The 22,640-nt window shown below is 37.5% G+C and overlaps 1 protein-coding gene across 2 annotated transcripts in view; it reads right to left on the bottom strand.

Moving 5' to 3' along the window:
* Nucleotides 1-8,285: 8,285 nt before the first annotated feature.
* Nucleotides 8,286-22,640, bottom strand: part of LOC106053874 (solute carrier family 23 member 1-like) — an 18,525-nt gene continuing 4,170 nt past the window's right edge. Inside the window, exons 4-13 of one of the 2 annotated variants that reach the window (XM_056033549.1) lie at nucleotides 21,447-21,541; nucleotides 20,996-21,072; nucleotides 19,675-19,779; nucleotides 19,321-19,441; nucleotides 17,651-17,807; nucleotides 15,935-16,188; nucleotides 13,575-13,739; nucleotides 13,287-13,395; nucleotides 9,799-9,894; nucleotides 8,286-8,515 (exon numbers count right to left, since the gene is read on the bottom strand). In XM_056033549.1, the coding sequence (XP_055889524.1) occupies nucleotides 8,340-8,515; nucleotides 9,799-9,894; nucleotides 13,287-13,395; nucleotides 13,575-13,739; nucleotides 15,935-16,188; nucleotides 17,651-17,807; nucleotides 19,321-19,441; nucleotides 19,675-19,779; nucleotides 20,996-21,072; nucleotides 21,447-21,541 (1,355 nt within the window). In that variant the 3' untranslated portion in view covers nucleotides 8,286-8,339. The remainder of the gene's footprint in view (nucleotides 8,516-9,798; nucleotides 9,895-13,286; nucleotides 13,396-13,574; nucleotides 13,740-15,934; nucleotides 16,189-17,650; nucleotides 17,808-19,320; nucleotides 19,442-19,674; nucleotides 19,780-20,995; nucleotides 21,073-21,446; nucleotides 21,542-22,640) is intronic. The other variant, XR_008778614.1, reaches the window with a different exon arrangement.

The following is a 22,640-nucleotide window of genomic DNA, read 5'->3' as shown; positions in this document are numbered from 1 at the left end:
GGAAAATTCCCATACTGTCGAGCTAGCCGTGTCCTTACTTTAGCTGTATGAAACATGCACCTTGTGTGTGCAACACAGAGATCATTGATGCATCGTTTTGGGTCGTGTTCTTTTGATGTCAAAGAGATTGGTACCGTATTGATTAACGTTTGTGATTTAATGAAATGGGATAGCTTAAGAAACGAAAATTGAACTCTGAATGTAGAAACTTAAAAAAAAAGTGGACATATCATTACTTTTTTGTGGAATAGGATATTAAACCAACATGTTTGATTTGTAAAGAAAGTGTGGCTGTTTTTAAAGAACGTAACATTAAAAGGCATTATGAAGCCAAACACATATGATGGCATTCTTGGTTTGAGCCACGAAGACAAGATTGCCAAGTTACGACTAGAGATTGGGGGATTGACAAGTATATTTAACAAAAAGAGACAAGAAAATGAGTGTGCGATAAGGGCCAGCTACAGAGTTGCTCACATCTTAAGTAGAGCAATTAAGCCTTTTCCCGATGGCGAATGTGTAAAAAAGTGCTTGCTAGCAGTGATGGATGAAATGTGTCCTGAAAAGAAGAATGCAGAAGAAGCTGTCAGCCTTTTTCGTATGACAATTACAAGGCGAGTGGAAGATATGGGGGTAAATCTTCATTCACAATTAAAAGACAGAGCAGCAGAATTCGAAATGTTTTCTATTGCCGCTGACCAGTCCACTGACATAACTGATACTGCGCAACTCTTGGTATTTATACACGGTACAAACAGCAATTTGTATATAACAGAAGAGTTAACAGCTATGAGGAGCATGCATGGGACTACAACTGGAGAAGACCTGTTCAAAGAAGTGTCAACCATCATGGAGGACCTTGCTCTTCCTTGGAATAAATCAGTTGGAGTGACTACTGATGGCGCTAGAAATATGGTTGAATGTCACAGCGGAATGACAGCAAGAGTTATTTAAAAATGGAACTGAACCCTGCTTCACTGCATCATTCACCAACAAAATCTCTGTGGAAAGGTTTTGAATCTGGACCATGTGATGATGATTGTGTTGAACACTGTAAATTTCGTTGAATCACAGAACTTTCAAAGATTTTCTGACAGAAATAGAGTCTGAATATGAAGACGTTCTATTTCACAATGAAGTGCGGGCTGGTTAAGCCGAGGAAAGGTATTAAAACGTTTTTTTTTTTTTATTTGAGACAAGAAATTGAAATATTTATGACCGATAAATCAAAACAAGTGCCACAACTGAACGACCCCTAATGGTTTTGGGGGTTTTGGCTATTTTATGCCACATCACATCTAAATGAACTCAACACCAAACTACTAGGGAAAAACAAATTAATTTCGCATGTGTATGCAGACATATGTGCTTTCCAAACAAAATTGCAACTCTTCATTCAACAGGCGGAAAGGGTGCATCTTGTCCACTTTCCAACCTGTACCACTCTACAAAATGATAAGCAGCTAAATATGTCTTTCCCTAGAGAAAGAATGATCCAACTTCTGAGGCTCTTGATGAATAATTTCAGTGAAAGATTTGTGGATTTTCAGAATTTAAAACATAAAATCCGTCTTTTTGAAAATTCGTTTGCTGCCGATGTGTCAAGTGCTCCGATGGATCTGGAACTGATTGACTTACAAAGCCAGACATCCCTGCTTGACAAATTTCAAGTGATGCAGACCATTGACTTCTACTCCATGTTACCTGCAGAAGCGTTTCCAAATATTCGAAAACAAGCGCTAAGGATGATCACAATGTTTTCAAGCACTTATTTGTGTAAACAAACTTTTTCAATGATGAAACGGGTGAAAACCATATTACGTAATCGCCTCACTGATAAACATCTAGATTCAGTGCTACGACTTGGCGTTTCATCTATGCAGCCAGATATTCAGAAGATGGTTTTGGATAAACTTCATGTATAACATTAATTTATGTAAGTAGGCCCTACGTCCACAAAAAAAAACCTATTAAAATAGTTTATTGTATATTAATTTTTTGTTCGTTTTGGTGATATGGCCCGCGACACGATGCCGAAAATTAAAATGGCCCGCAGACCAAATAAGGTTGGACATCACTGGGTTACAATATTTGTTGTATGATATGAATTTAACTTTCTAAGACCAAACTCTATTTAATGAATAGACCAGCACACTCAAATTCCGCTGACATTTGTGATCTCCCAATTAACTGTGATAAAGCATACTTTACAAGAGAAGAAATTAAGAGTGCTATCACAAAACTGGAAAGTCAGCAGGACCTGATGACATTCCACATGAAGCAGACCTGGAATGTTCAGTAGAAATGATGTACACGCTTTTTAAAAGGATATAGGTGGAGGAGGACATACCAGCAGAATGGAAAGAAGGATCTCAGCAACTGTAGGCTACTACTTACAGAGGAATCACACTTCTCTCATTCCCAGTAAAAAGTCTTCAACCGAATCCTCTTAGAAAGAATTAAGAACCTGGTAAACCTAAGATGGGGCATGATCGGGCCTGTTTTATAAAAAAAATAAAACGTGCACTTCAGGGCCGGAATGTGTATCAAAATCGGCCCGGGCGTAAACCGGCCCACAAATAGCATGTTATGTATTGTAGCCACGATTTTTCGGTTTGGGAGGGGGGGATTTTTTCTCTCCCGTATGTAATTAATCTTATTTACATACTGACCTGTTATTCTTTCAGACTTTTTTTTTCTACCCTAGAATAGACTCTTCCTTTAGTTAGTGGAAAGACAGTACACAGCACCATTGACAGCTAGGGAGTCTACAGCGCTCCCCCAAGCATTATTGCCGGTATTTTAAGCATTAAAAAATTCATATTCTGAGGTATCTACAATGCATTAGCCTGCTACTCTTCCGCTAAAAAAATTAAAAAACCAAATCTGCTATTCACTGTACTTACTTAATGGAGTCCAGCGATTGGTAGAAAATGGTAACTATAGTTTTGCTTTATTATTTGTATTTGAGCGGAAGGGTAGCCACAAAACCCCTTTTGGCTACGCTCATGAAATTTGGTGATAGTAATTTGCTAATTTTTTTTTTTAGTTTTATTGAAGAGGGGAGTTTCAGCCTTAGAATCTCCTGGAGGGGGATTTTAATATCAACCTCCCTCCCACTAGCGGATCCAGAACTTTGGAGTGGGGGAGGCGATTTTTTCCCTAACGCCCAGTAAACCCTAACCCTATCACTGGCGGATCCATGGGGGGGGGGCGGTAGGGGCGATCGCCCCCCACCACACTCGGCCGACCGCCCCCCCGGGCGAATTTTATTATAGAATTCACACAATTTGTATACGAATTTATTACTTATGTTAAAAATATATACTAATTATTTATATTTCAACCTATTTTTAGATTATTTCGCCCCCCCCCCCTAGTATGTTGGTCGATTTGGTGGGGTCGGGAGGGGGCGATGGTATCGTTGCCGCTCCCCCCGCCCCCCATACGAGTGGGGGGCGGTCCAATTTATTTGTAGAAATCACAGTTTGCTAACAGAATCAATTAAATATCCATATGACTAAAACTTGTTATTGATATTTTAACCGATCTTTATATTATGTCGTTCCCTGAGAAATCATAGTTTGTGAACAAAATTAGTTGAATTAATATATAAATTTTATATTATGACGCTCCCTTTCTGGTATTTTGGCCGATTCGGTGGGGTTGGGGGTAGGGCGATTGCATGTACTGCCCTCCCCACTCTAGCTCTCTGAGTGCTGGGGGGGGGGTCCTATTTTTGTGGAGAATCCTAGTTTGTGAACAAAATTAGTTAAATATATATATATAATATAAACTACGTATTGATATGTGACCCATTGTATATTATGTCGTACCACACTCTAATATCAAATTATATCATTAGTAAATTTAAATGAAAAAGGGTTGTACCAGGTGGAGGGGCGATACATGCAATCGCATTTCCCCCATTGGACAAATCAATACTTAGTGTTTTTGTATTATAGTTAAGAAATTACAAAATTTAAAAAAATCTGTCACTAATATAATTTATATATACTATAAAATAAATTCTTATATCGAGTCGCCCCACCCCTATTCTTTAATGCTAAATGCAATCTTTAGCAGAAATTATTGAAGGAGCGAGGATTAATCGTTTTCACTCTACCGCCCCTCCCATTTCCAAACAGAGTTTATGTAATTTCACATGAATTTATCATAATTATTTTAAGAAAGACTTTGTATTGGAAAAGTTAGAATTCAAACGAAATTTTTCAGTATAAGAGTCATGATTGAGATGAGTTCTAAACTCAAATGTTTTCATAGACGCCTTTTCCAAAACTTTACCCAATCTGATATTTTTCTAGTTGAATAAATTTGGAACTATAACTCACAATGTATACTATTTATCGAATAATATTTTTTTTCGGCGGCGATCTTCAAAGCCAAATTCTAAATATGTGGGGTATCTTATCTTTTCAAGGAACAAATCGGTTTTATTTTCAATGTAGGCCTATTTAGGGCCAATAAATTCATATTAGATTATTTTTCAAGTACAACATTATTCAAAAGGTCCTTTTTTAATAGTATGAATAATGAGCTTTAGGTCAGGAGAATGCGTTTCTGCATTGAAGAATGCAAGAAAACGCTTTTGTCGTCTGGGCTTCGCCCCGAACTTCACAGGTGAATAATGACCTGTACTTGTCAGGAGAATGCGTTTCAGTAGTGAAAAAAGCAAGAAAACGCTTTTTGTCGTCGGGGCTTCGCCCCGAACCCCACTAGTGAACCTTGTAGCGCTGCCCCAGTTGTTTTGTTTTTCGCCGACGGTTGAGAAATGCTGCTTTTTTTATTCTCATATATATATATATATATATATATATATATATATATATATATATATATATATATATATATATATATATATATATATATATATGTGTGTGTGTGTGTGTGTGTGCGTGCGCGCGCGCGCTGTATGCACGTTTATGCATAGGGTTAGGGTTTACTTAATTGGCGTTAGGGTTAGGGTTTGGAAAAAAGGCCCCCCCCCCCACTCCAAAGTTCTGGATCCGCTAGTGAACCCTATGCATAAACGTGCGCACAGCATAGGGATATATATATAGATATACGACTGAAGCAGGCCAATATAATATATATATATATATATATTGGTATAAACTTGGTGGTGAGACAGATGGAGGTAGTGCTGTGTTTGTTTTTAGACTACGCAAATCGCCCCAGGCCAGCGCTAGACGAGAGGTCAACCGTAGCGAGTGACTGTACACGCCAGTTTAGCAAGGACCTGTATTGTAAATATTACGCATGCAGGTCACGGCGAATGTAATCAAGGGAGTGGTCATCCGGTTCTAGAAGGCCAGTAAGGACCCTATATAAGAGCTAGTGTGTTAGAGTCACGTTTCCTCGCAATGTGACCAGTACGAGGCGAAGTCAGAGCCAGCACGGTGTGTGAAGTCAGTCCGGAGCAGAGACTAGGTTTTTGGACAACTATTTTGATGTTGTTAACTGTACAGCAATTGTGATGTATTTGGAATTAAACTGTTACTGATACTTAGGAACCGTGAGTTGTGAGGTTCTTTAATGTCGTTGTCCATCCCACAAGGTCATGGGGGCGCGGTGGCTGAGTGGTTAAGCGCTTCCGAACCTGGGGTCCTGGGTTCGAATCTTGGTGAATTTTGAATTTCGGGATTTTTAGGGCTCCTCTGGGTCCACCCAACTTTAACGGGTACCTGACTTTAGTTGACAAAGTAAAGGCTGTTGGTCATTGTGCTGGCCACATAACACCCTGCTCGTTAACCATTGGCAAAGAAGCAGATGATCTTAACATCTGATCTATAGATCGCAAGGTCCGAAAAAGAACTTTAGGCCTATTCTCATATACTGCTTTCTCTATAACTTAGAAATCTAGTTTTATTGCATCATAAAGCTGGCTACACACATAACAGAACATATCCACTTGTTTTTAATATCCTTACGTTCAGTAAAACTAATGCTGTCAAGATAATCTCATGTTCCAGCAAAGCCTCCTTGTATTTAGACTTAAGTCAATAACTTTGTCGTCTTGGCATTAGTGTTTCTTATGGCGTTAAGCCTGTTCATTCGTAAATGATGTCATCATAAAGTTGGTGAATGACACCAATCTAAATTAGACTAAATAGAGGCTAGACGTAGATCTAGATTTAATTTTATTAAACAATTTGAACAAAATTCACATCTATAAATTATTAAGATATAGCTTATCTTCTTACTGCTTAAGGGGTGCAGATTTATTACTTAATGTAAACATTAAGAAGTGAATCTAATGCGAAAAGCATAGTACACAATTACCCAGTAGTAAAGTAAGTAAAGTTCCCCTTTGAGATTTTGTGGTCTATACGGCAGATGATGTAAAGGTCATCTGTTTCTGTGGCCTAAGGTTTACGAGGGTGAAATGTGGTCAGCACAACGACCAACCGCTTTTCCCCAACTAATGTCAGGTACCCATTAGAACTGGGTGGACTCAGTTCTTAGGTGATCAGTTAATGTTACTCTACTTATTCCAGAAGAATTAAAAGAGTCTTTTCAAAGACGACGTGTCGTCCTGTTTGCTTTTATATGAAAAATAACGCCAAATGATTTTTACAAAAATATTACTTTAAACGATCACAACAAGACTATGGCTTGAATATTCCTGGTCCATTGCTGAATTCGATGGGGGCCGACTCTGAGTTTGTGTGATAAATAAACTCTCTTTGTAATATTGTAGCATTCCAGCAATAGTTATTATTACTTATTTTCTGCGCCTTCTTTTTTTTTATATTCCTTTGCATTTTGATTCAAATCAAAACATTTCAACACTGTTCATGATAATAATTGTGATTTGTGAAGGACTTCGTAGCAGGCCAACTCCATTAAACAAAAGAAAAAAAAAAAAGAATTCGTATCTGGAACAAGATTGAAAGGATAGCCCAGGACAGGGAACTATAGAGATTTATTGTTGGCGGCCCATGCTCCAATAGGTGTGGCGGGCTGTAAATATGCCTAAATATTTAAAAACAAAGTTACAAACGACAGTCTGTGTGGAAACACAAACTCAAAATCGGCCCCCGAAGTGGTCCACCCAGGCAGGCTTCAATATTTTCAGAAAGAACATCCGAATGAACTTATATCTAAGACAAATGAGAGATAAGAATGGAGAAAACAGGTTAACAGATCTTGTGTAGTGCCCCAACGGTCCACCACATCAATGGATAGGTGAAAGTGAATGTAAAGTTAGATGTGAACCGGGCTTAACTAGTTCCCCTTTCAGACCTTGTGGTCTATAGGGCAGATGATGTAAAGTTCATGTTTTTGTGGCCTACGGTTAACGAGGGTGTCATGTAGCCAGCACAACGACCAACCGCCTTTACTTTTCCCCAACTAATGTCAGGTACCCATTAGAGCTGAGTTAAAAATCCCAGTCTTCACCAGGATTCGAACACGGGACCCCAGGTTCGGAAGCCAAGCGCTTTACCGCTCAGCCACCGCGACTCCCCTGGCCTAACTGATGTATTATAATTGATCTAATTTTTTGAAAGTCACATGGACCATATAAAATAGGTTTAGGAAAATAAAGTTTATAAGATTATTATGTGTTTTAAATTAGGTCTAACTTATAACGCATACTAATTAGCTTTTTCTCTTTAAAAAAATACTTGCATAACTGATTTTAAAAATTAGATTTTTCGCTTTCAGGAAAAAAAAAAGTAGCCGTTGCATCAGAACTTTGAATGGTCTAAAATATTGTGATGTCCGATTTTTAATATCTTTTCTAGTTTACGAGATCTAAACGGGACGGACGGACAGACGGACAGACATTTCACACAAAATTAATAGCGTCTTTTCCCCTTTCGGGGGCTGCTAAAAATGGCTAAAATGTGGCTACTCAGCATTCAGAGGCGTGCACGTACATAGTTGGCCTTCCATTCCCTACCCCTAGGTTAATCTACTTATTTCTACTACTACATTAGCCAGTGGAAGCACGACTTGTTCGGTTGCTACTTAGAAGTTAATTGATTTGATGGTGCCAAAAAAAAAACGGCTCGAATTTGGCAACTCTATATTTTTTTTCCATATAATTATGCACTTCACTTTCAAAGACCAATCTAACATAAAATGATACCTGTAGGCTGCTTCTTTCTTGTGGCAAACAAATTATACTTTTGGCTATAATCTTTGTCAGCTATGGTCCTATATATTTTGAAACATCTGAATATTTGTTTTAAATCTAGGGCCTATTATTGAGTATCCTATTCTACCTGATATCAATGAATTGACTCCTACCCGTGTAGTTTTCATAGTATTTCTTTATTAACAAGAACAAAATGTACATAGGCAGAAATCGTCTACTTTTTCCCAGTGTAATGAACTACTGGAATGTATTTCGCTATTCTTGACCTACGAAAGGAATCTGGAACAAAAGGAAGTCTGTAGATTTTAAGATCATTGCATGCTACTGCTTTTGGAACTTCATCTTCTTCTGACTTCAGAAAATGGAGCAGACCCCTTTCTTTCAACGTACCTGATGAGATAAAAGGAAAACGATATTGCTTAAAAATAGGCTAGGTATTTTTAGTGACCTACTAAAAACACACTTCCCAGTCTAAAGATCACGCAATCTTTTTGGTAGCACTCATGCATTTAATTTGATAAATTCCTTAACTGTGTGGGTTTACTATTAAATAAGTAACCGGAGACAGCTAAAAACGATACTTCGTGGGCATACTGCAATAAACCCAATAGAGACTATGAAATAAATAGACAAGTAACTCGGGAATAACCATTCAAATACCGGTACAGAAACGTATAGAAACGAATGATATTTTTAATTGCAGTACATTTTATTTTCCAAGAAAACAGTAGGCCTAATAGATGCAGTCTTTGAAAATGTTTAAAATATTTTCTGAATTCAAGTTTGCACAATGAAAGTTCATTAAAGCAAGTTTGTTTAAAGAATGTTAAGTAGTTATTTTTCTTAGTGTTTTTGTATAGCCTATTACAACGAAAAAAAAAAACAAAAACAAAAAAACCCTCTTTGGAGATAGTATATTCGAGAGGCAGCAGTTTTTTCCTTAAGCCAAAAAGGGGGGTCTGGGAGAGTTTTATAAACTACCCTACGGGTTTCCGGCGCAAAGCAAACTGCTTTCTGAGATTCACATACTCATTTTTAATAAGGTTTGCTAACCTTTATTTTCTATCCGGTAAAAAGAGCTCATGTTTAAAAAAAAAGTTTAATAAAAAGGGATGGAACGGATCATTATATTATAAATAAAGAATGAGACAGCACAGGCCAATACTATTATGCGAAGGACATTCGAGGTAGACTACTTCAAACAGCTTCGCTCCCCTTCCTCCCCTTCCCGCGTATTAAAACGTCGCGTCTCCCTTTCCAGGACGGCGCACCCCACAGTTTGAGAAACGCTAGTCTATACTTATTGTACATGGAATAGCCTAGATGTAAGAAAGGCTACGCTAAACCTTCCCATCCGTCCTCAGCCGGAGCCCCACAATGCCGAGATTGCTTTCTCACAGTTAGTGGCAGTTCATTATAGAAAAACAGAGGATCCTTTCGCCTGGGAAACCAGGCAGGATTAAAGGAGCCGTATCTCACAACAAAATATGTGATTAAATGTTCATCTAGTTAATGGGGTATCGGACAGATGGGTAGACGAAGATCTTGGTAAAAATCTTTCCCTTACGCCAGGAATAATAAAAGGCTTGAACCTTAACAGACACTCATATAGGTTTACAGGGATTTATCTTTTAGTTCCATATTTACAACACTGGCTATCGTAATTTATTTACCTGGTGCTGTATTGTCCATCAGAAAGGCAAAAACTCCTCCTACAAATGATGGATTGGTCAATAGCATCTTAAGCGAAGAATCTAGTGTGGCATCTCCTGTGAGACATAAAGATATTGTTGTATAAGGCAGAAAACATTTAAGAAATGTGCAGGAAGTAACATTTCAGTTAGGCTTTTTTTTTTAAAAAAAAGAAAGAGTTGAACTTGGAACAAGTTTAGGGCCTACAAGAATAAATTCGTGTCATCGTAACTAAACCATCGACATATAAATTCGATATGGATATTTATCATATATAAAGGTCATTATTAGCATTGTATATTGTCTAGTCTCCATTTACGTAGGTCAATAGATCTAAGTATTTTGTTTAAATCAATAAATACGAAGTTTAGCAGCAAAAACTATATTATGGTCAATTCTTATTTTAAAAATGTATTTTAAAATTGAGTTTATAAATGGAATGGGATAAACTGATATAAATATCAACCAAGTCCGCCACACCGTTCCACAAGTGGGTCGTCATCAGTGTCCCGTTAGATGGAGTGGTGGTCCCTGCACGGAACAGTGGCGGTTACAGTATAGGAATATGAGACAAGCTCCCCATGGTTAGCGCTGCCCACGGCCACTTATACCGAGTAGACCCAGGACCGGGAGCGGTGCGCCGTGTGGTACGGTCTACTTTCTAGCCCAGTCTATGGCCGCTACTACTGGAAGCCCTCAGACAGGACAGGGGTGAAGAGCCCCATGTCCAGGCCTGTTTGTTGGATAAAAGCCTTTCTAACGATCAATGGGATTACGGCGCCATCGGCGCCGATTCCATACTGGACTTCATTGAAGGTATAAAATCCCCCAAAATAAAGCAAGCATTTTAATAAGGGATCGTAAAAAGCCTAATAGAGGGCTAAATGAGGGAGTCGATCACATATACATGTTACACAACTATCTTTTTTTAGCGGCCCCCGAAAGGGGAAAAGACGCTCATAGTTTTGTCCGAAATGTCTGTCCGTCTGTCCGTCCGTCCCGTTTAGATCTCGTAAACTAGAAGAGATATTGAAAATCCGACTTCACAATATTTTAGACCATTCAAAGTTCTGATGCAACGGCTACTTTTTTTTTCCTGAAAGCGAAAATTCTAATTTTTAAAATCAGTTATGCAAGCAGTTTTTTTTATAAGAAAAAGCTAATTAGTATGCATTATATGTTAGACCTAATTTAAGACGAATAGTAATCTTATAAATATTATTTTCGTGAACATTTTTTCTATATAGCGGAATTTTTTTTTTTTTTTTTTGAGGATTCGAATATGAGATTGAGCCTTTTCAAAACAAATAACTTATTTAGTTCGAACCGAGGGTCCCGGGTTCAAATCCTGGTGAAGACTGGGATTTTCAACTTCTGAGTCTACCCAGCTCTAATGGGTACCTGACATTAGTTGGGAAAAGCAAAGGCGGTTTGTCGTTGTGCTGGCAACATGACACCCTCGTTAACCGTAGGCCACAAAAACAGATGAACTTTACATCATCTGCCCTATAGACCACAAACTAGTTAGGCCAGGTTCACATCTAACTTTACATTCACTTTCACGTATCCTTTGATCTGCGGGACGGTTGGGGCACTACGAAAGATCTGTTAACCTTCTTTCTCCATTCTTATCTCTCATTTGTCTTTGATATAATTTCATTCGGATGTTCTTTCTGAAAATATTGAAGCCTACCTGGGTGGACCACTGGTCGTGCGGTTTGCGCGCTGGACTGTCGTTTGGATTTATCGACGATCGAAGGTTCAAACCCTGCCTGCTCCGATCCCCCGTCGTCCTGCGGGAGGTTTGGACTAGGAAGTAAACTATCTTCAACTCTGAAGGATTATCCGAATTATGTAAAACATTTTACCTCGGGGGCCGATTTTGAGTTTGTGTTTCCACACAAACTGTCTTTTGTAACCTTGTTATTATTTATCTATGATTCGCATGTTAATACTTTGACATACATTATAAATCACAGGATAATGGTCTTAAGGATTAAAGTACCAGTACAATTTATTTATGAAGGTCACCTCCGATCCTTGCCGGAGAGAATAAGAGAGATAAAATCAAATGTCCTAAAATTTCGTATGGATCCTTTTGCCGCTTCCCCCCCCTCTCCCCATAAAAAAAGATCTTTAGGGTACGTCATCTGATCTATAGATTGCAAGGTCTGAAAAGGTTACTTTACTTAAAAACAACAACTATATTCCGTATGCCTGATTGATATTCAGCCTGATTTAGAACAGTCATTGCTCTACACTGTCGTCTATCCCTTGTGTTCAAAACTTTGATGAAACACGTCATAATGGTCGGCGCGGAAGCATGGAAGCAGAGTTATAACAATAGTAACAACTAGTCGACCTGCGACGTAGAATACGCCGCTACTTTGCAGGGTCGGCCTTAGGCCACTGCAACCTATGCGATGGCAATCGGTACCGCTCTTTCATATGCCCCACGCTAATCCTAGGTGTAAATTATTAAATCAAACCATTTTATAACTGATTTTCTGCGGCCTCCTGATTTACAAGGATCTCCTGGAAATCTCCTGTAATGGCAAAATATACGATACGAAAAAATCATTGAAATTTCCGGAAATTAAAAAAATCGTTTGAAAACATAAAAATCTCCAGAAATATAGACCAAATTGTCATTCAATATGGAAAACGCCAATCCTACGCGCGATAAAAAAAAAAAAAAAAAAAAAAAACGGCATTATACAATACCCGTAATTGTGAAATCTGATGAAAGAAGCTTCTCGCGCCTCAAACTAATGAAGAATTACTTGAGGTCAACAATCCTCGAATATAGATTTAACCATTTGGTAATTCTTGCTACTGAGCGTGATCTATGTAGGAAACAGAATTCTTATGATATACTGTATGACAGTATGACTTCACTACACGCAAGGCTCGTAAAGTAATTCTGTACGTAGTAAAGAATGAATAAAATGCACAAGACAAATTTATTTTCAAATACAAACTCTTAATTTTCACTTATTATCCGTATCCCTTATTCATGTTAGATCGTCCATATATATATAGGCCTAAAAGGAATTCAATTATCCCCCCTATCTGTTAATTAGCACATTCTTTCAACATGCCACCAATGTGGGTTACTGGGTTACAATAATGAGACGGGTCTGACAAAACAATACCATTTACTATCACAACTTGTTCATGAAGTTCATCAATTTGTTCACTGATTCATGAACATTTCCCGCCATACTTCTCATGAACAGCGAGAACAGCCATTTTCAAACCCATTACAAAGAATACACACCACACAGTGACACGAATGTTCTCAGATACTTCGGGAATATCTTTGGATTCATACAAGTAGGCCTATTGTTTTTTGACAATGAATAAATTGTGCGAAATTGCAACTTGATCTGAGGTTCGGAAGTGGGAGTAAAAACATGTCAACTAATCCACCCAGACAGACAAAATGAGTTAATGTAATAACTAGAACCTGTGTTAAAAGCATGAGGATTCTTGGAGACCCATAAAGGCATCATGACACCCAGTAAAAGTGAAATGCCCATTATGGCCAGGTTTCTGGTTGAGTTCAGATCAACTGTCTAGTAAAAGAAACAAGTTGTTAGCTATTAATTTTAATACTGACTAATGACTATTTATTTTTATTCTTAAATTTTAGGAAGAGACAGAGATGTGCCTTAAAAATAGAATCATTTATTACCACTAGCAAACATAGCGACATTTCAACAGTGTATTTTAAAGTTAGAAGCTTTATGCCCACCTGTAGGTAAGAAAGAATGACTCCTATGAAAATGCCCATGATGATGACGTTACATCCGCCAAGCACCGAGTAAGGTATCGTCACAAATACAGCCCCGAACTTGCCTAAAATAGCAAACAATATGTAGATGATTCCTGCGACCTGAAACACACTTCGACTGGCTACCTGTAGTTACAAAAAGAACTTCTTAATAATCCTGTGACACTATAAAGAAGAAACTGACGGTCTGGTAACATTTTACGGTATTCATTTAGTGTTAGAACAAGTCTACGTTGAAAAACAACTTCTGTTAAATCATATAGCGCCTATTCGCTGTACATTTTGTAGTGGTCGTATCGTTAAATCATATAGCGCCTATTCGCTGTACATTTTGTAGTGGTCGTGTCGTTAAATCATATAGCGCCTATTCGCTGTACATTTTGTAGTGGTCGTATCGTTAAATCATATAGCGCCTATTCGCTGTACATTTTGTAGTGGTCGTGTCGTTAAATCATATAGCGCCTATTCGCTGTACATTTTGTAATGGTCGTGTCACGTGGTGTACTGGTGTACGCGTCAAGGTTGCCACAGAAATGGAAAAAGGAAGTTTTTCGGCTCCCGAAATGGGAAAAGACGCTATTAGTTTTGTGTGGAATGTCTGTCCGTCCGTCTGTCCCGTTTAGATTTCGTAAACTAGAAAAGATAATGAAAATCCGACATCATAATATTTTAGACCATTCAAAGTTCTGATGCAAGGGCAACTTTTTACTTTTCTAAAAGCAAAAATCTAATTTTTTAAATCACTTATGCAAGCAGTTTTTTTCATAAAAACACACCACTTTTAAAACTATTCACTATTAATAGTAAAAAACATGGGAGGCTCATTAGTAGGGAGTATAACCACATACCATATTTATGACACGTTTATTTACATTTTGTCAAAATATATTTTTTACATTTGTGTTGCTAAGTAAAGTAAGTTCTGTCAGGCTACATACTACACTTACTCAAAAAATGTTTACTTTTTTTTAAAGAGAAAAAAAATTATTTAGTATACATATAAGTTGGACATAATTTAAAAATAATAATAAGTAGTTTTTCATATTGTCACGTGAACCGCAGTGCCGTAATATGCATTAGTACACTTATCTATTTTAATTTTTTTACGGAAATGTTTTTTTTCTTGAGGATTTGAATAAGAGATTGACCCTCTACAAGGCTATTAGATCAATTAGATATTCATTATAAGACATCAGTTAGGCCAGTTTCACATCTAACTTCACATTCACTTTCACCTATCCTTTGGTCTGCTGGACCGCTGGGGCACCACACAAGATCTTTCGACCTTCTTTCTCCATTCTTCTCTGTCATTGTCTTTGATAGAATTTCATTCTGATGTTCTTTCTGAAAATATTGAAACCTGCCCTTTAACCTCCCTGGGTGGACCACTTCGGGGACCGATTTTGAGTTTGTGCTTCCACACAAACTGTCTTTGTAACCTTGTTACTTATGCCTTACTTGAAGGAGTGAAATTATTTGATTACGGAAAGAGGAATTCTGTTATTTATTCATTAAATCCAGGATCTATTCTATAGCATACACTTGCATATTGGATACAAATAAAAACAAAAATTGATAATACAAAGAATGCTTACAATCAAAATAAAAAAATACTTCTTAAAAAACAAAGCTTAGGCTATATTAATGTGTTCCAATTAGTTTGGATCAGTCATCTTATAAAATTTCAAATAGATCTAGACTAACAATTATAAATCTTTGCAATTAGAAATATTTATTTTAACAATTGTTTTTTTTAGCACAATTTCATGCTTGTAGCGTTCTCAGTACGCTATGATCCTATCACTAGTGTGGACCAGTTGGAAAAGGGGAGAAAGAACAGGGTATCTGGGTGATCGCTTTTAAAATGTATTTAAAAAAAAAGGGAACGACCTGAATTCGAACTTGTGGGCTAAAGCCTTCTCAAGCTTCTCAAGCCAAAGCGGTATCACTCTGATAGCAACGAGTCTCTGAACATGGAAGATTGTATGGCTATCTATTGTTTCTATTTCATGTTTTGGTTCACTAAGCCTCGGACGGAAGCCAAATATAAAGGAGACTAATTCAGCTTATACCACCACTTTAGTCAATTACTATTTCTTTCCTTTGTTTAAGATACCATACAAATTAATGTATTACCAATAGTTAATTAACTAATTGGCTATTTTTAAAATTGATTCTTGTGTTGTCAGTTAAAAGAAATAATTGTGCAAAATTTCAGCTTGATCCGAGATTGGATGTCGAAGAATTAAGGTGTAAAAACCTTTGGCTAGACAGACACACAGACAGAGTTGATATTAGCTTTGTAACAAAAAAAGGCATACTCTTGTAATGCCCATGGCACCAATGTTGCCTCCATAGGATGACGTGGCATGGCAACAGCCGAGTGTGCCGCCGATGAAACTGACAAAACCTTCCACGGCGATGCCCCTGTTAAAGGCGAAAGGTGGTGGGGGCGGAACGCGAGCTGTTCTGGCGCAGGCATTGTAGTCCCCGATGGAGTCCAGCACAGAGAGTATGGTGGCCACGAAGAAACTGATGAAACCACCCAGGCTGAAGGACACCATTCCAAACATCCCTTAAAAAAACAGAACAAGGTCAGGTCAACAATGAGAGTTTTCAATTTTAACCAAAATAAATAATACAAGAAAGTCTTGAACATTATATTCATCACACTCAATTTTTTCAAAAAATCAACTCACGCACTAATTCACTTGTAATAGGGTACTTGTATATATCTCTTTGTTAAATCAACTCACGCACTAATTCACTTGTAATAGGGTACTTGTATATATCTCTTTGTTAAATCAACTCACGCACTAATTCACTTGTAATAGGGTACTTGTATATATCTCTTTGTTAAATCAACTCAAGCACTAATTCACTTGTAATAGGGTACTTGTATATATCTCTTTGTTAAATCAACTCACGCACTAATTCACTTGTAATAGGGTACTTGTATATATCTCTCTGTTAAAACAACTCACGCACTAATTCACTTGTAATAGGGTACTTGTATATATCTCTTTGTTAAATCAACTCACGCACTAATTCACTTGTAATAGGGTACTTGTATATATCTCTTTGTTAAATCAACTCACGCACTAATTCACTTGTAATAGGGTACTTGTATATATCTCTTTGTTAAAACAACTCACGCACTAATTCACTTGTAATAGGGTACTTGTATATATCTCTTTGTTAAATCAACTCACGCACTAATTCACTTGTAATAGGGTACTTGTATATATCTCTTTGTTAAAACAACTCACGCACTAATTCACTTGTAATAGGGTACTTGTATATATCTCTTTGTTAAATCAACTCACGCACTAATTCACTTGTAATAGGGTACTTGTATATATCTCTTTGTTAAATCAACTCACGCACTAATTCACTTGTAATAGGGTACTTGTATATATCTCTTTGTTAAAACAACTCACGCACTAATTCACTTGTAATAGGGTACTTGTATACATCTCTTTGTTAAAACAAGACGTTCAGGGCCGGATTTAAGTAGGTGGAGGTCCCGGAGCAAGATTTTTGTGAGGTCCCTACAAGTTTGCGAAAGCTTAGATAAAAATCCACTTATGAATGTAAATATTTATATCTAAAAGTATTCTATAATTTATAATAAATAAATAAAGTTTTTGTAAATTTATTCTCAATTTCCCTTTAAAAAATATTTAATATGCATATTTTAGTTTTAAAAAATGTATATATTTGAGTTTGTGAAGGGTAAGACCCTTGGTAGGCGCACTGTCGTATATACGGATCTGATTGATTCCGAGCATGGTACAAGCGTACATTTCAGGCCTGCCAGACGTACAAATGTGAAACAAAATGTTAGAAAAAAAAAAAAGACAAACTTAGAAAAGGTTCTGAACCGTCGGAATTCGGATATATTTGCATTTCTTTTGTGGAGGCCATTGTTTAGTGGAGTCCCCGGGGCTGTATCCCCACCTGCTTTCCCTTAAATCCGGTGCTGTACACATTTCTATACTAACAGACACACACAAACACACGTAAGTTGTAGTTACCCGGATAAGGGAAGATGAACCAGTCTATATCGTGAATGACATGAGCACGTGCGTCTGTTCTGGCAAAGAAATCCTTGCTCTTAGGGTCATTGGATAAAGCCCCGAATACGGTCATAATGCCACTTATTAGCCAGCCTAGTAGTATACTCAAAAGAATCTGTGGAAAAACTAAAAGATTTTATACTCGACAAAAATAGTGTTCAAAATTTGTAAGCTTGTTTATTTTGATATATATATATATATATATATATTGTTATAAACCTGGTGGTGGCACAGATGTGGTGTGTGTGTAGTCAGCCGACGCAAATCGCCCCAGGCCAGCGCTAGACGAGCGGTCAACCGTGACGAGCTACTACGGTCAGCCGAGACGAGTGTCAACACGGCGGTTCGGGAAGGATCGACGGCGGTCCGGGAAGGATCGACGTCGTGAACAGAGCTCAGGAGCGTCACGAGAGTTGTAGTCATCTGACCACCTAGAAACGTCGAGCGGCGTTCTGTCCGATTCGAGAAGGCCAGTAGGGACCCTATATAAGAGCGGAGGTGTCGCAGTCAAGACGGTCGAGAAAAGGGGCTCAATACAGCAAGGTTCAGAAAGCGGGTTCACGACAGGAGTTCAGAACACGGTCGACTACAGCACAGTTCAACGGTGTGGTTCTGTACGGAGCATTACGACGGTTCAGTGCGGAGTACTGTCAAGTACAGTTGAGACGAACGGCGTCTTGATCTTAGTCTGTGATCGAGTCCGACACAACGAGCCCAAGTGTGTGAAGTCAGTCCCGAACTGTTGAACCCAGTGCAAGCCCGGAACGAGACGGAGAGGCCAGTGCAAGACTTGATACGGAAGAACGGTGTTATCGGAGAGATATTTGTTATCGCAGAGCTATTTGTACTGTTCTACGTGCTGCCAATTGTACAGTATTGGCTGTTATTTATGGACATTAAACCTTTACGTTATTTTGGAGCCCTGACTTGTCAAGTTCTTTAAGTTGGTGGTGTATGGTGCAGTTTGCAGAGAGCCTGGATAGTGAGATTCGTAACAATATATATATATATATATATATATATATATATATATATATATATATATATATATATATATATATATATATATATATATATATATATATATATAACTTCTTAACTAAAATAAAAACACTACAAGGTAAACAGTATCATAGTCACGGTAAGACTGAATACAAATACGACGTACACACACACACACAAAACCTGTTCCTCTCTCTCGGTATTGACATTCGTGGCATTTCCACGGCCTTGACACGGCCTTTCAAAAACAAAGTGACGACACAGATCTACAAAGTTTCATACAATTCTAGCGTAAACCTCACGTCTCGCTTGGTCACTTCTCGCTTGGTCACTTCTCGAACTGAAATTGCATTATATAGATTAAGGTTCTTCCGCTCCGTTCGACGCATTGGGCGGCAAGCTGTCCCAGTAGATATGCACAGCATTTTTTTAGTGCTCTGAATTGCAAGCCTAAAGGATTTTAACAGTTTAACAGTAACACATAGGCCTACTTATTTGAGTTCCACAACAACCACATACGAACAAAGATATATCACATCATTTTAGGATTAAATGGTTTTATAAAGAGGTTAGGGGTAGTAGGATTGTGACTAGAGACTGTCTTCAGTGTCCTAGCCGGTACTTACAGAGAATACTTGGTGAAATGGGTACCAGAAGATGTGAAAACCTTTCTTCTTGGTCCAGAAGGGGATGGGCGTCTTTCTGTTGGCCAGGAACAATGAGAAGACCAATGCGCTGCCCGCTGTTCTGGATAGAGATGGAGAGAATCCTTTGATAATCTGTGAATTGCTAAATGTATCGCTCTTCATAACAATATAGAAGGGCAAGATTTTCTTTGTAGAGTTTTACAATTCGGTGTGGTTAATTAAGCACCTGTTGTTGTTTTTTTTAATTATAAGCATTAACTAGTGTCCCACATGAAATATTTAGTTCATAAACAACAAGTAACCAATACAAAGTTATACAGTACTGATACCTACATGATGGCCACAGTCCAGTTGGTCTCCGAGAATTTCACAGCGACAGTTTTAATCTCTAGTCCCACCAAAATGACAGTAGGGACTACAGTTACTGGCCCGACATACCTGGAAGAGAAACATGCAAGGTTCTAGTTCAATGAAAACCAGAGCTTTTCAATAACAAGTGATATTTAGTAATAATAATAAAGCAGTAAGTAATTACTTTTTCAACTCTATAATTAATTAATACATGGTTAGGAATTTTAATTATTTAATTTGGCAATTTTCATTATGGTCTGGAACTTAAATTTCGCACGTAACACTCGTACCGCGTGACATTGGATTAAAACAAATTACAGATATAACCTAAGTTCATTAATTATTGATTACATGTAATTAACAATTGAAAATATTCAAAAGTATGAGGGGGGGGGGGCGAAACTAATCCACTTAACTTTAAACAAAATCTATGCTCTCTTACTTTCGTATACTACAATAGTACTCGAATAATACAAAACCTAATGATATAAATCATGTTTGAAATGAAATGAATAGAATGAGAAATCCCCCCCCCCCCCATAAATTGGAACTAATTAAAACTAGCTGATAATAAGAATAATCGTTACACACGGACACACGGAGACATCATATGAAAATGTAAAGGGGAAAAATTTACTTTCTACTTAGTCATTTATATGTTGTAATATTTATCGTATAACTATATTAATTAGCATTGTTCCAAAATTGTATAGTATATAATATAAATGTTTATTTTATTATTTGAGCATAACATAGGAAATGATATACAAGCAAGGTTAGGCCTACATGTGGATGTAAATAAAATACTTTGTTTAATGTTCAGCGGATAATGTCTGTGTATTTAAGGATTACGTTGAAACAGTGGAACAAGTCATTCAAAAGGAAAGACGCTTTTAAACCCATAGATAGGCAATACAACAATGGTGTACAGAAATGGTTCATCCGAGATGGTATCGGACGTATCGGCATATACAGATATTAATCCCTAGCCCAGATTTCTGATTTAATTGAAGTAAATTTCTAGAGTGTATAAACATTTGCATCTTTAGGAAAGTGAAAAGTTTTAGAGAAACATTCGAGTCGATAAATGGAAGCGTTACTTTGAACAGAACTAGATTTAGACCAGGCCCTAAGCTATTGGAGATATGGGGCCCTTTGGAATCAACATAAGACAATGTTTCCTTTGCTCATTCTTCGAAAATGATTGAAAGTATCCTTAGAATCATGTTTGAAAACAAAGTGGGCCCAAAACGTAGAGCCTATGTCGCCTACATGTAAACCCAGCGCTGACTGTGGTTGTTACCTGATAATGACTCCAACAAAGCCAGTCAGACCGATCAGCGTGTGCAGGAATCCTGCAATCATCAGGCTGCCAGACAACTAAACATATTTCTCTTTGTTAATAAACATAGAAACGAAAAAAAAAAACTGTTTTTAAAGCATATAGTTGTCTTGGTTTTATTGCGGTTTAAACAAAGATTGTTTTTATGGCTAATGCTACGACATTTTGTTGCTTTTGCAGCGCAAGCGAAACAGTTCAGTACGCTAGTTGTGATCTTGGCAAAGAGAACAATGTTTGTTGTAGCTAGTTAGTTAAATTATGCATAGTCTATATGTTGATAAAATATATGTGTCAAACCTAAATTAATATACATGTAATAACAATGATGATAATGTATTGTCTTAAATACAGAAAGCCTTAAAAGATGTTTTTGTTATAGAGAGTTTTGTCTAAGAAGAGTCCCATCGCTCACTTTCAATATTTTATCTGTGATGACATCTTTCATAGGAACAGTTTCATTTCCAATGTTAGCCATCCACACTGATCTGTTGGCTGACTCATCCCAGTCTGAAATTCAATGAGATTTGAATAATATTATATATTAGAAGATAACCGTAATGATTTTATGTTGTTAAGTTTGCCACGAATGGCCTCATTAAAAGTTTGTCGTGGCATGAACCATCTCCTGGCTTTCAAACTTTGAAACAGCAGTAGTTGATTGTCTGTTTAATTCATAAATCCATACTTGTGCATTAATCAAGTAAAAAGACAAACAAACAATATTATTACCAATATTAAAAAATATTCAATGAAGTGACAGCGTTTCAATTTTAAAGAAGTGTCTTTCATAGTGTTTTTAGTTTTCGCAAAAGGCTTCAGCAAATGGATAAATTCAAAATATTCTTGCGAAAATAGCCTAAGTCTTTTCGTCCTACGTAAAAACGTCCAGATTTCTCCCGTGAGGTAAACCCACATTTTTTCGCCTGAACAAAACAGGCCCGCTTAAAGACGCCTTGCTAAGCACGACGATGATCTTATGATGTATTAGCCAGATACAACTATATGCTCTACTGTTTCCAATGTTTCTTACACTGAAGTATTGGCCGGCCCCACCCATTCTTGACCTTTATTGGATCTAGGCTCTGAGTCAAGAAGACATACGTTGTACACGCCGGCAGAAAAGTGTCTGAAACTCATAGAGCGGGAAAACACTTGGCGCTCCAGCTGGGGGCGGGGGCGGCAGGGGCGGCAGGGGCGGACTGGGTGGTGAAATCGGCCCAGTTATTTCTATACGATCCGGCCCACAAATCGCATGCCATATGATGGGCATCCAATTATTCATATCTTCTTCTTCTTCTTCTTCTTCTTCGAGCCAGTTTTTTGCTGCTGAGCTATGAGCTCTTTTGCAGACTGTGCCAAAGAAAAATAGTGTGCTGTTTTCTTCAGTTGTCCAGCACTGCCGTACAGGGTGTTAAACATATCCTCAAAATCATTATGTTAAGTTTAATGATGTATTGAAAGTAGTTAGCTCTATGAATGATTTGTTAAATGATTTTAACATTATCCAATAAGCACTTTTACTAAATGAATAAATCATAACATTTGGAAAAGGGAATCTCTTAATAGGAATAATTCCTTCTACCGTACACATTAACATATAGATGTA

The sequence above is a fragment of the Biomphalaria glabrata genome, chromosome 1 (genome assembly GCF_947242115.1).
Source record: "Biomphalaria glabrata chromosome 1, xgBioGlab47.1, whole genome shotgun sequence".
NCBI lineage: Eukaryota > Metazoa > Mollusca > Gastropoda > Planorbidae > Biomphalaria > Biomphalaria glabrata.
The sequence above is the reverse complement of the archived record's forward strand: the minus strand, read 5'-3'. Positions and strand labels throughout refer to the sequence as shown.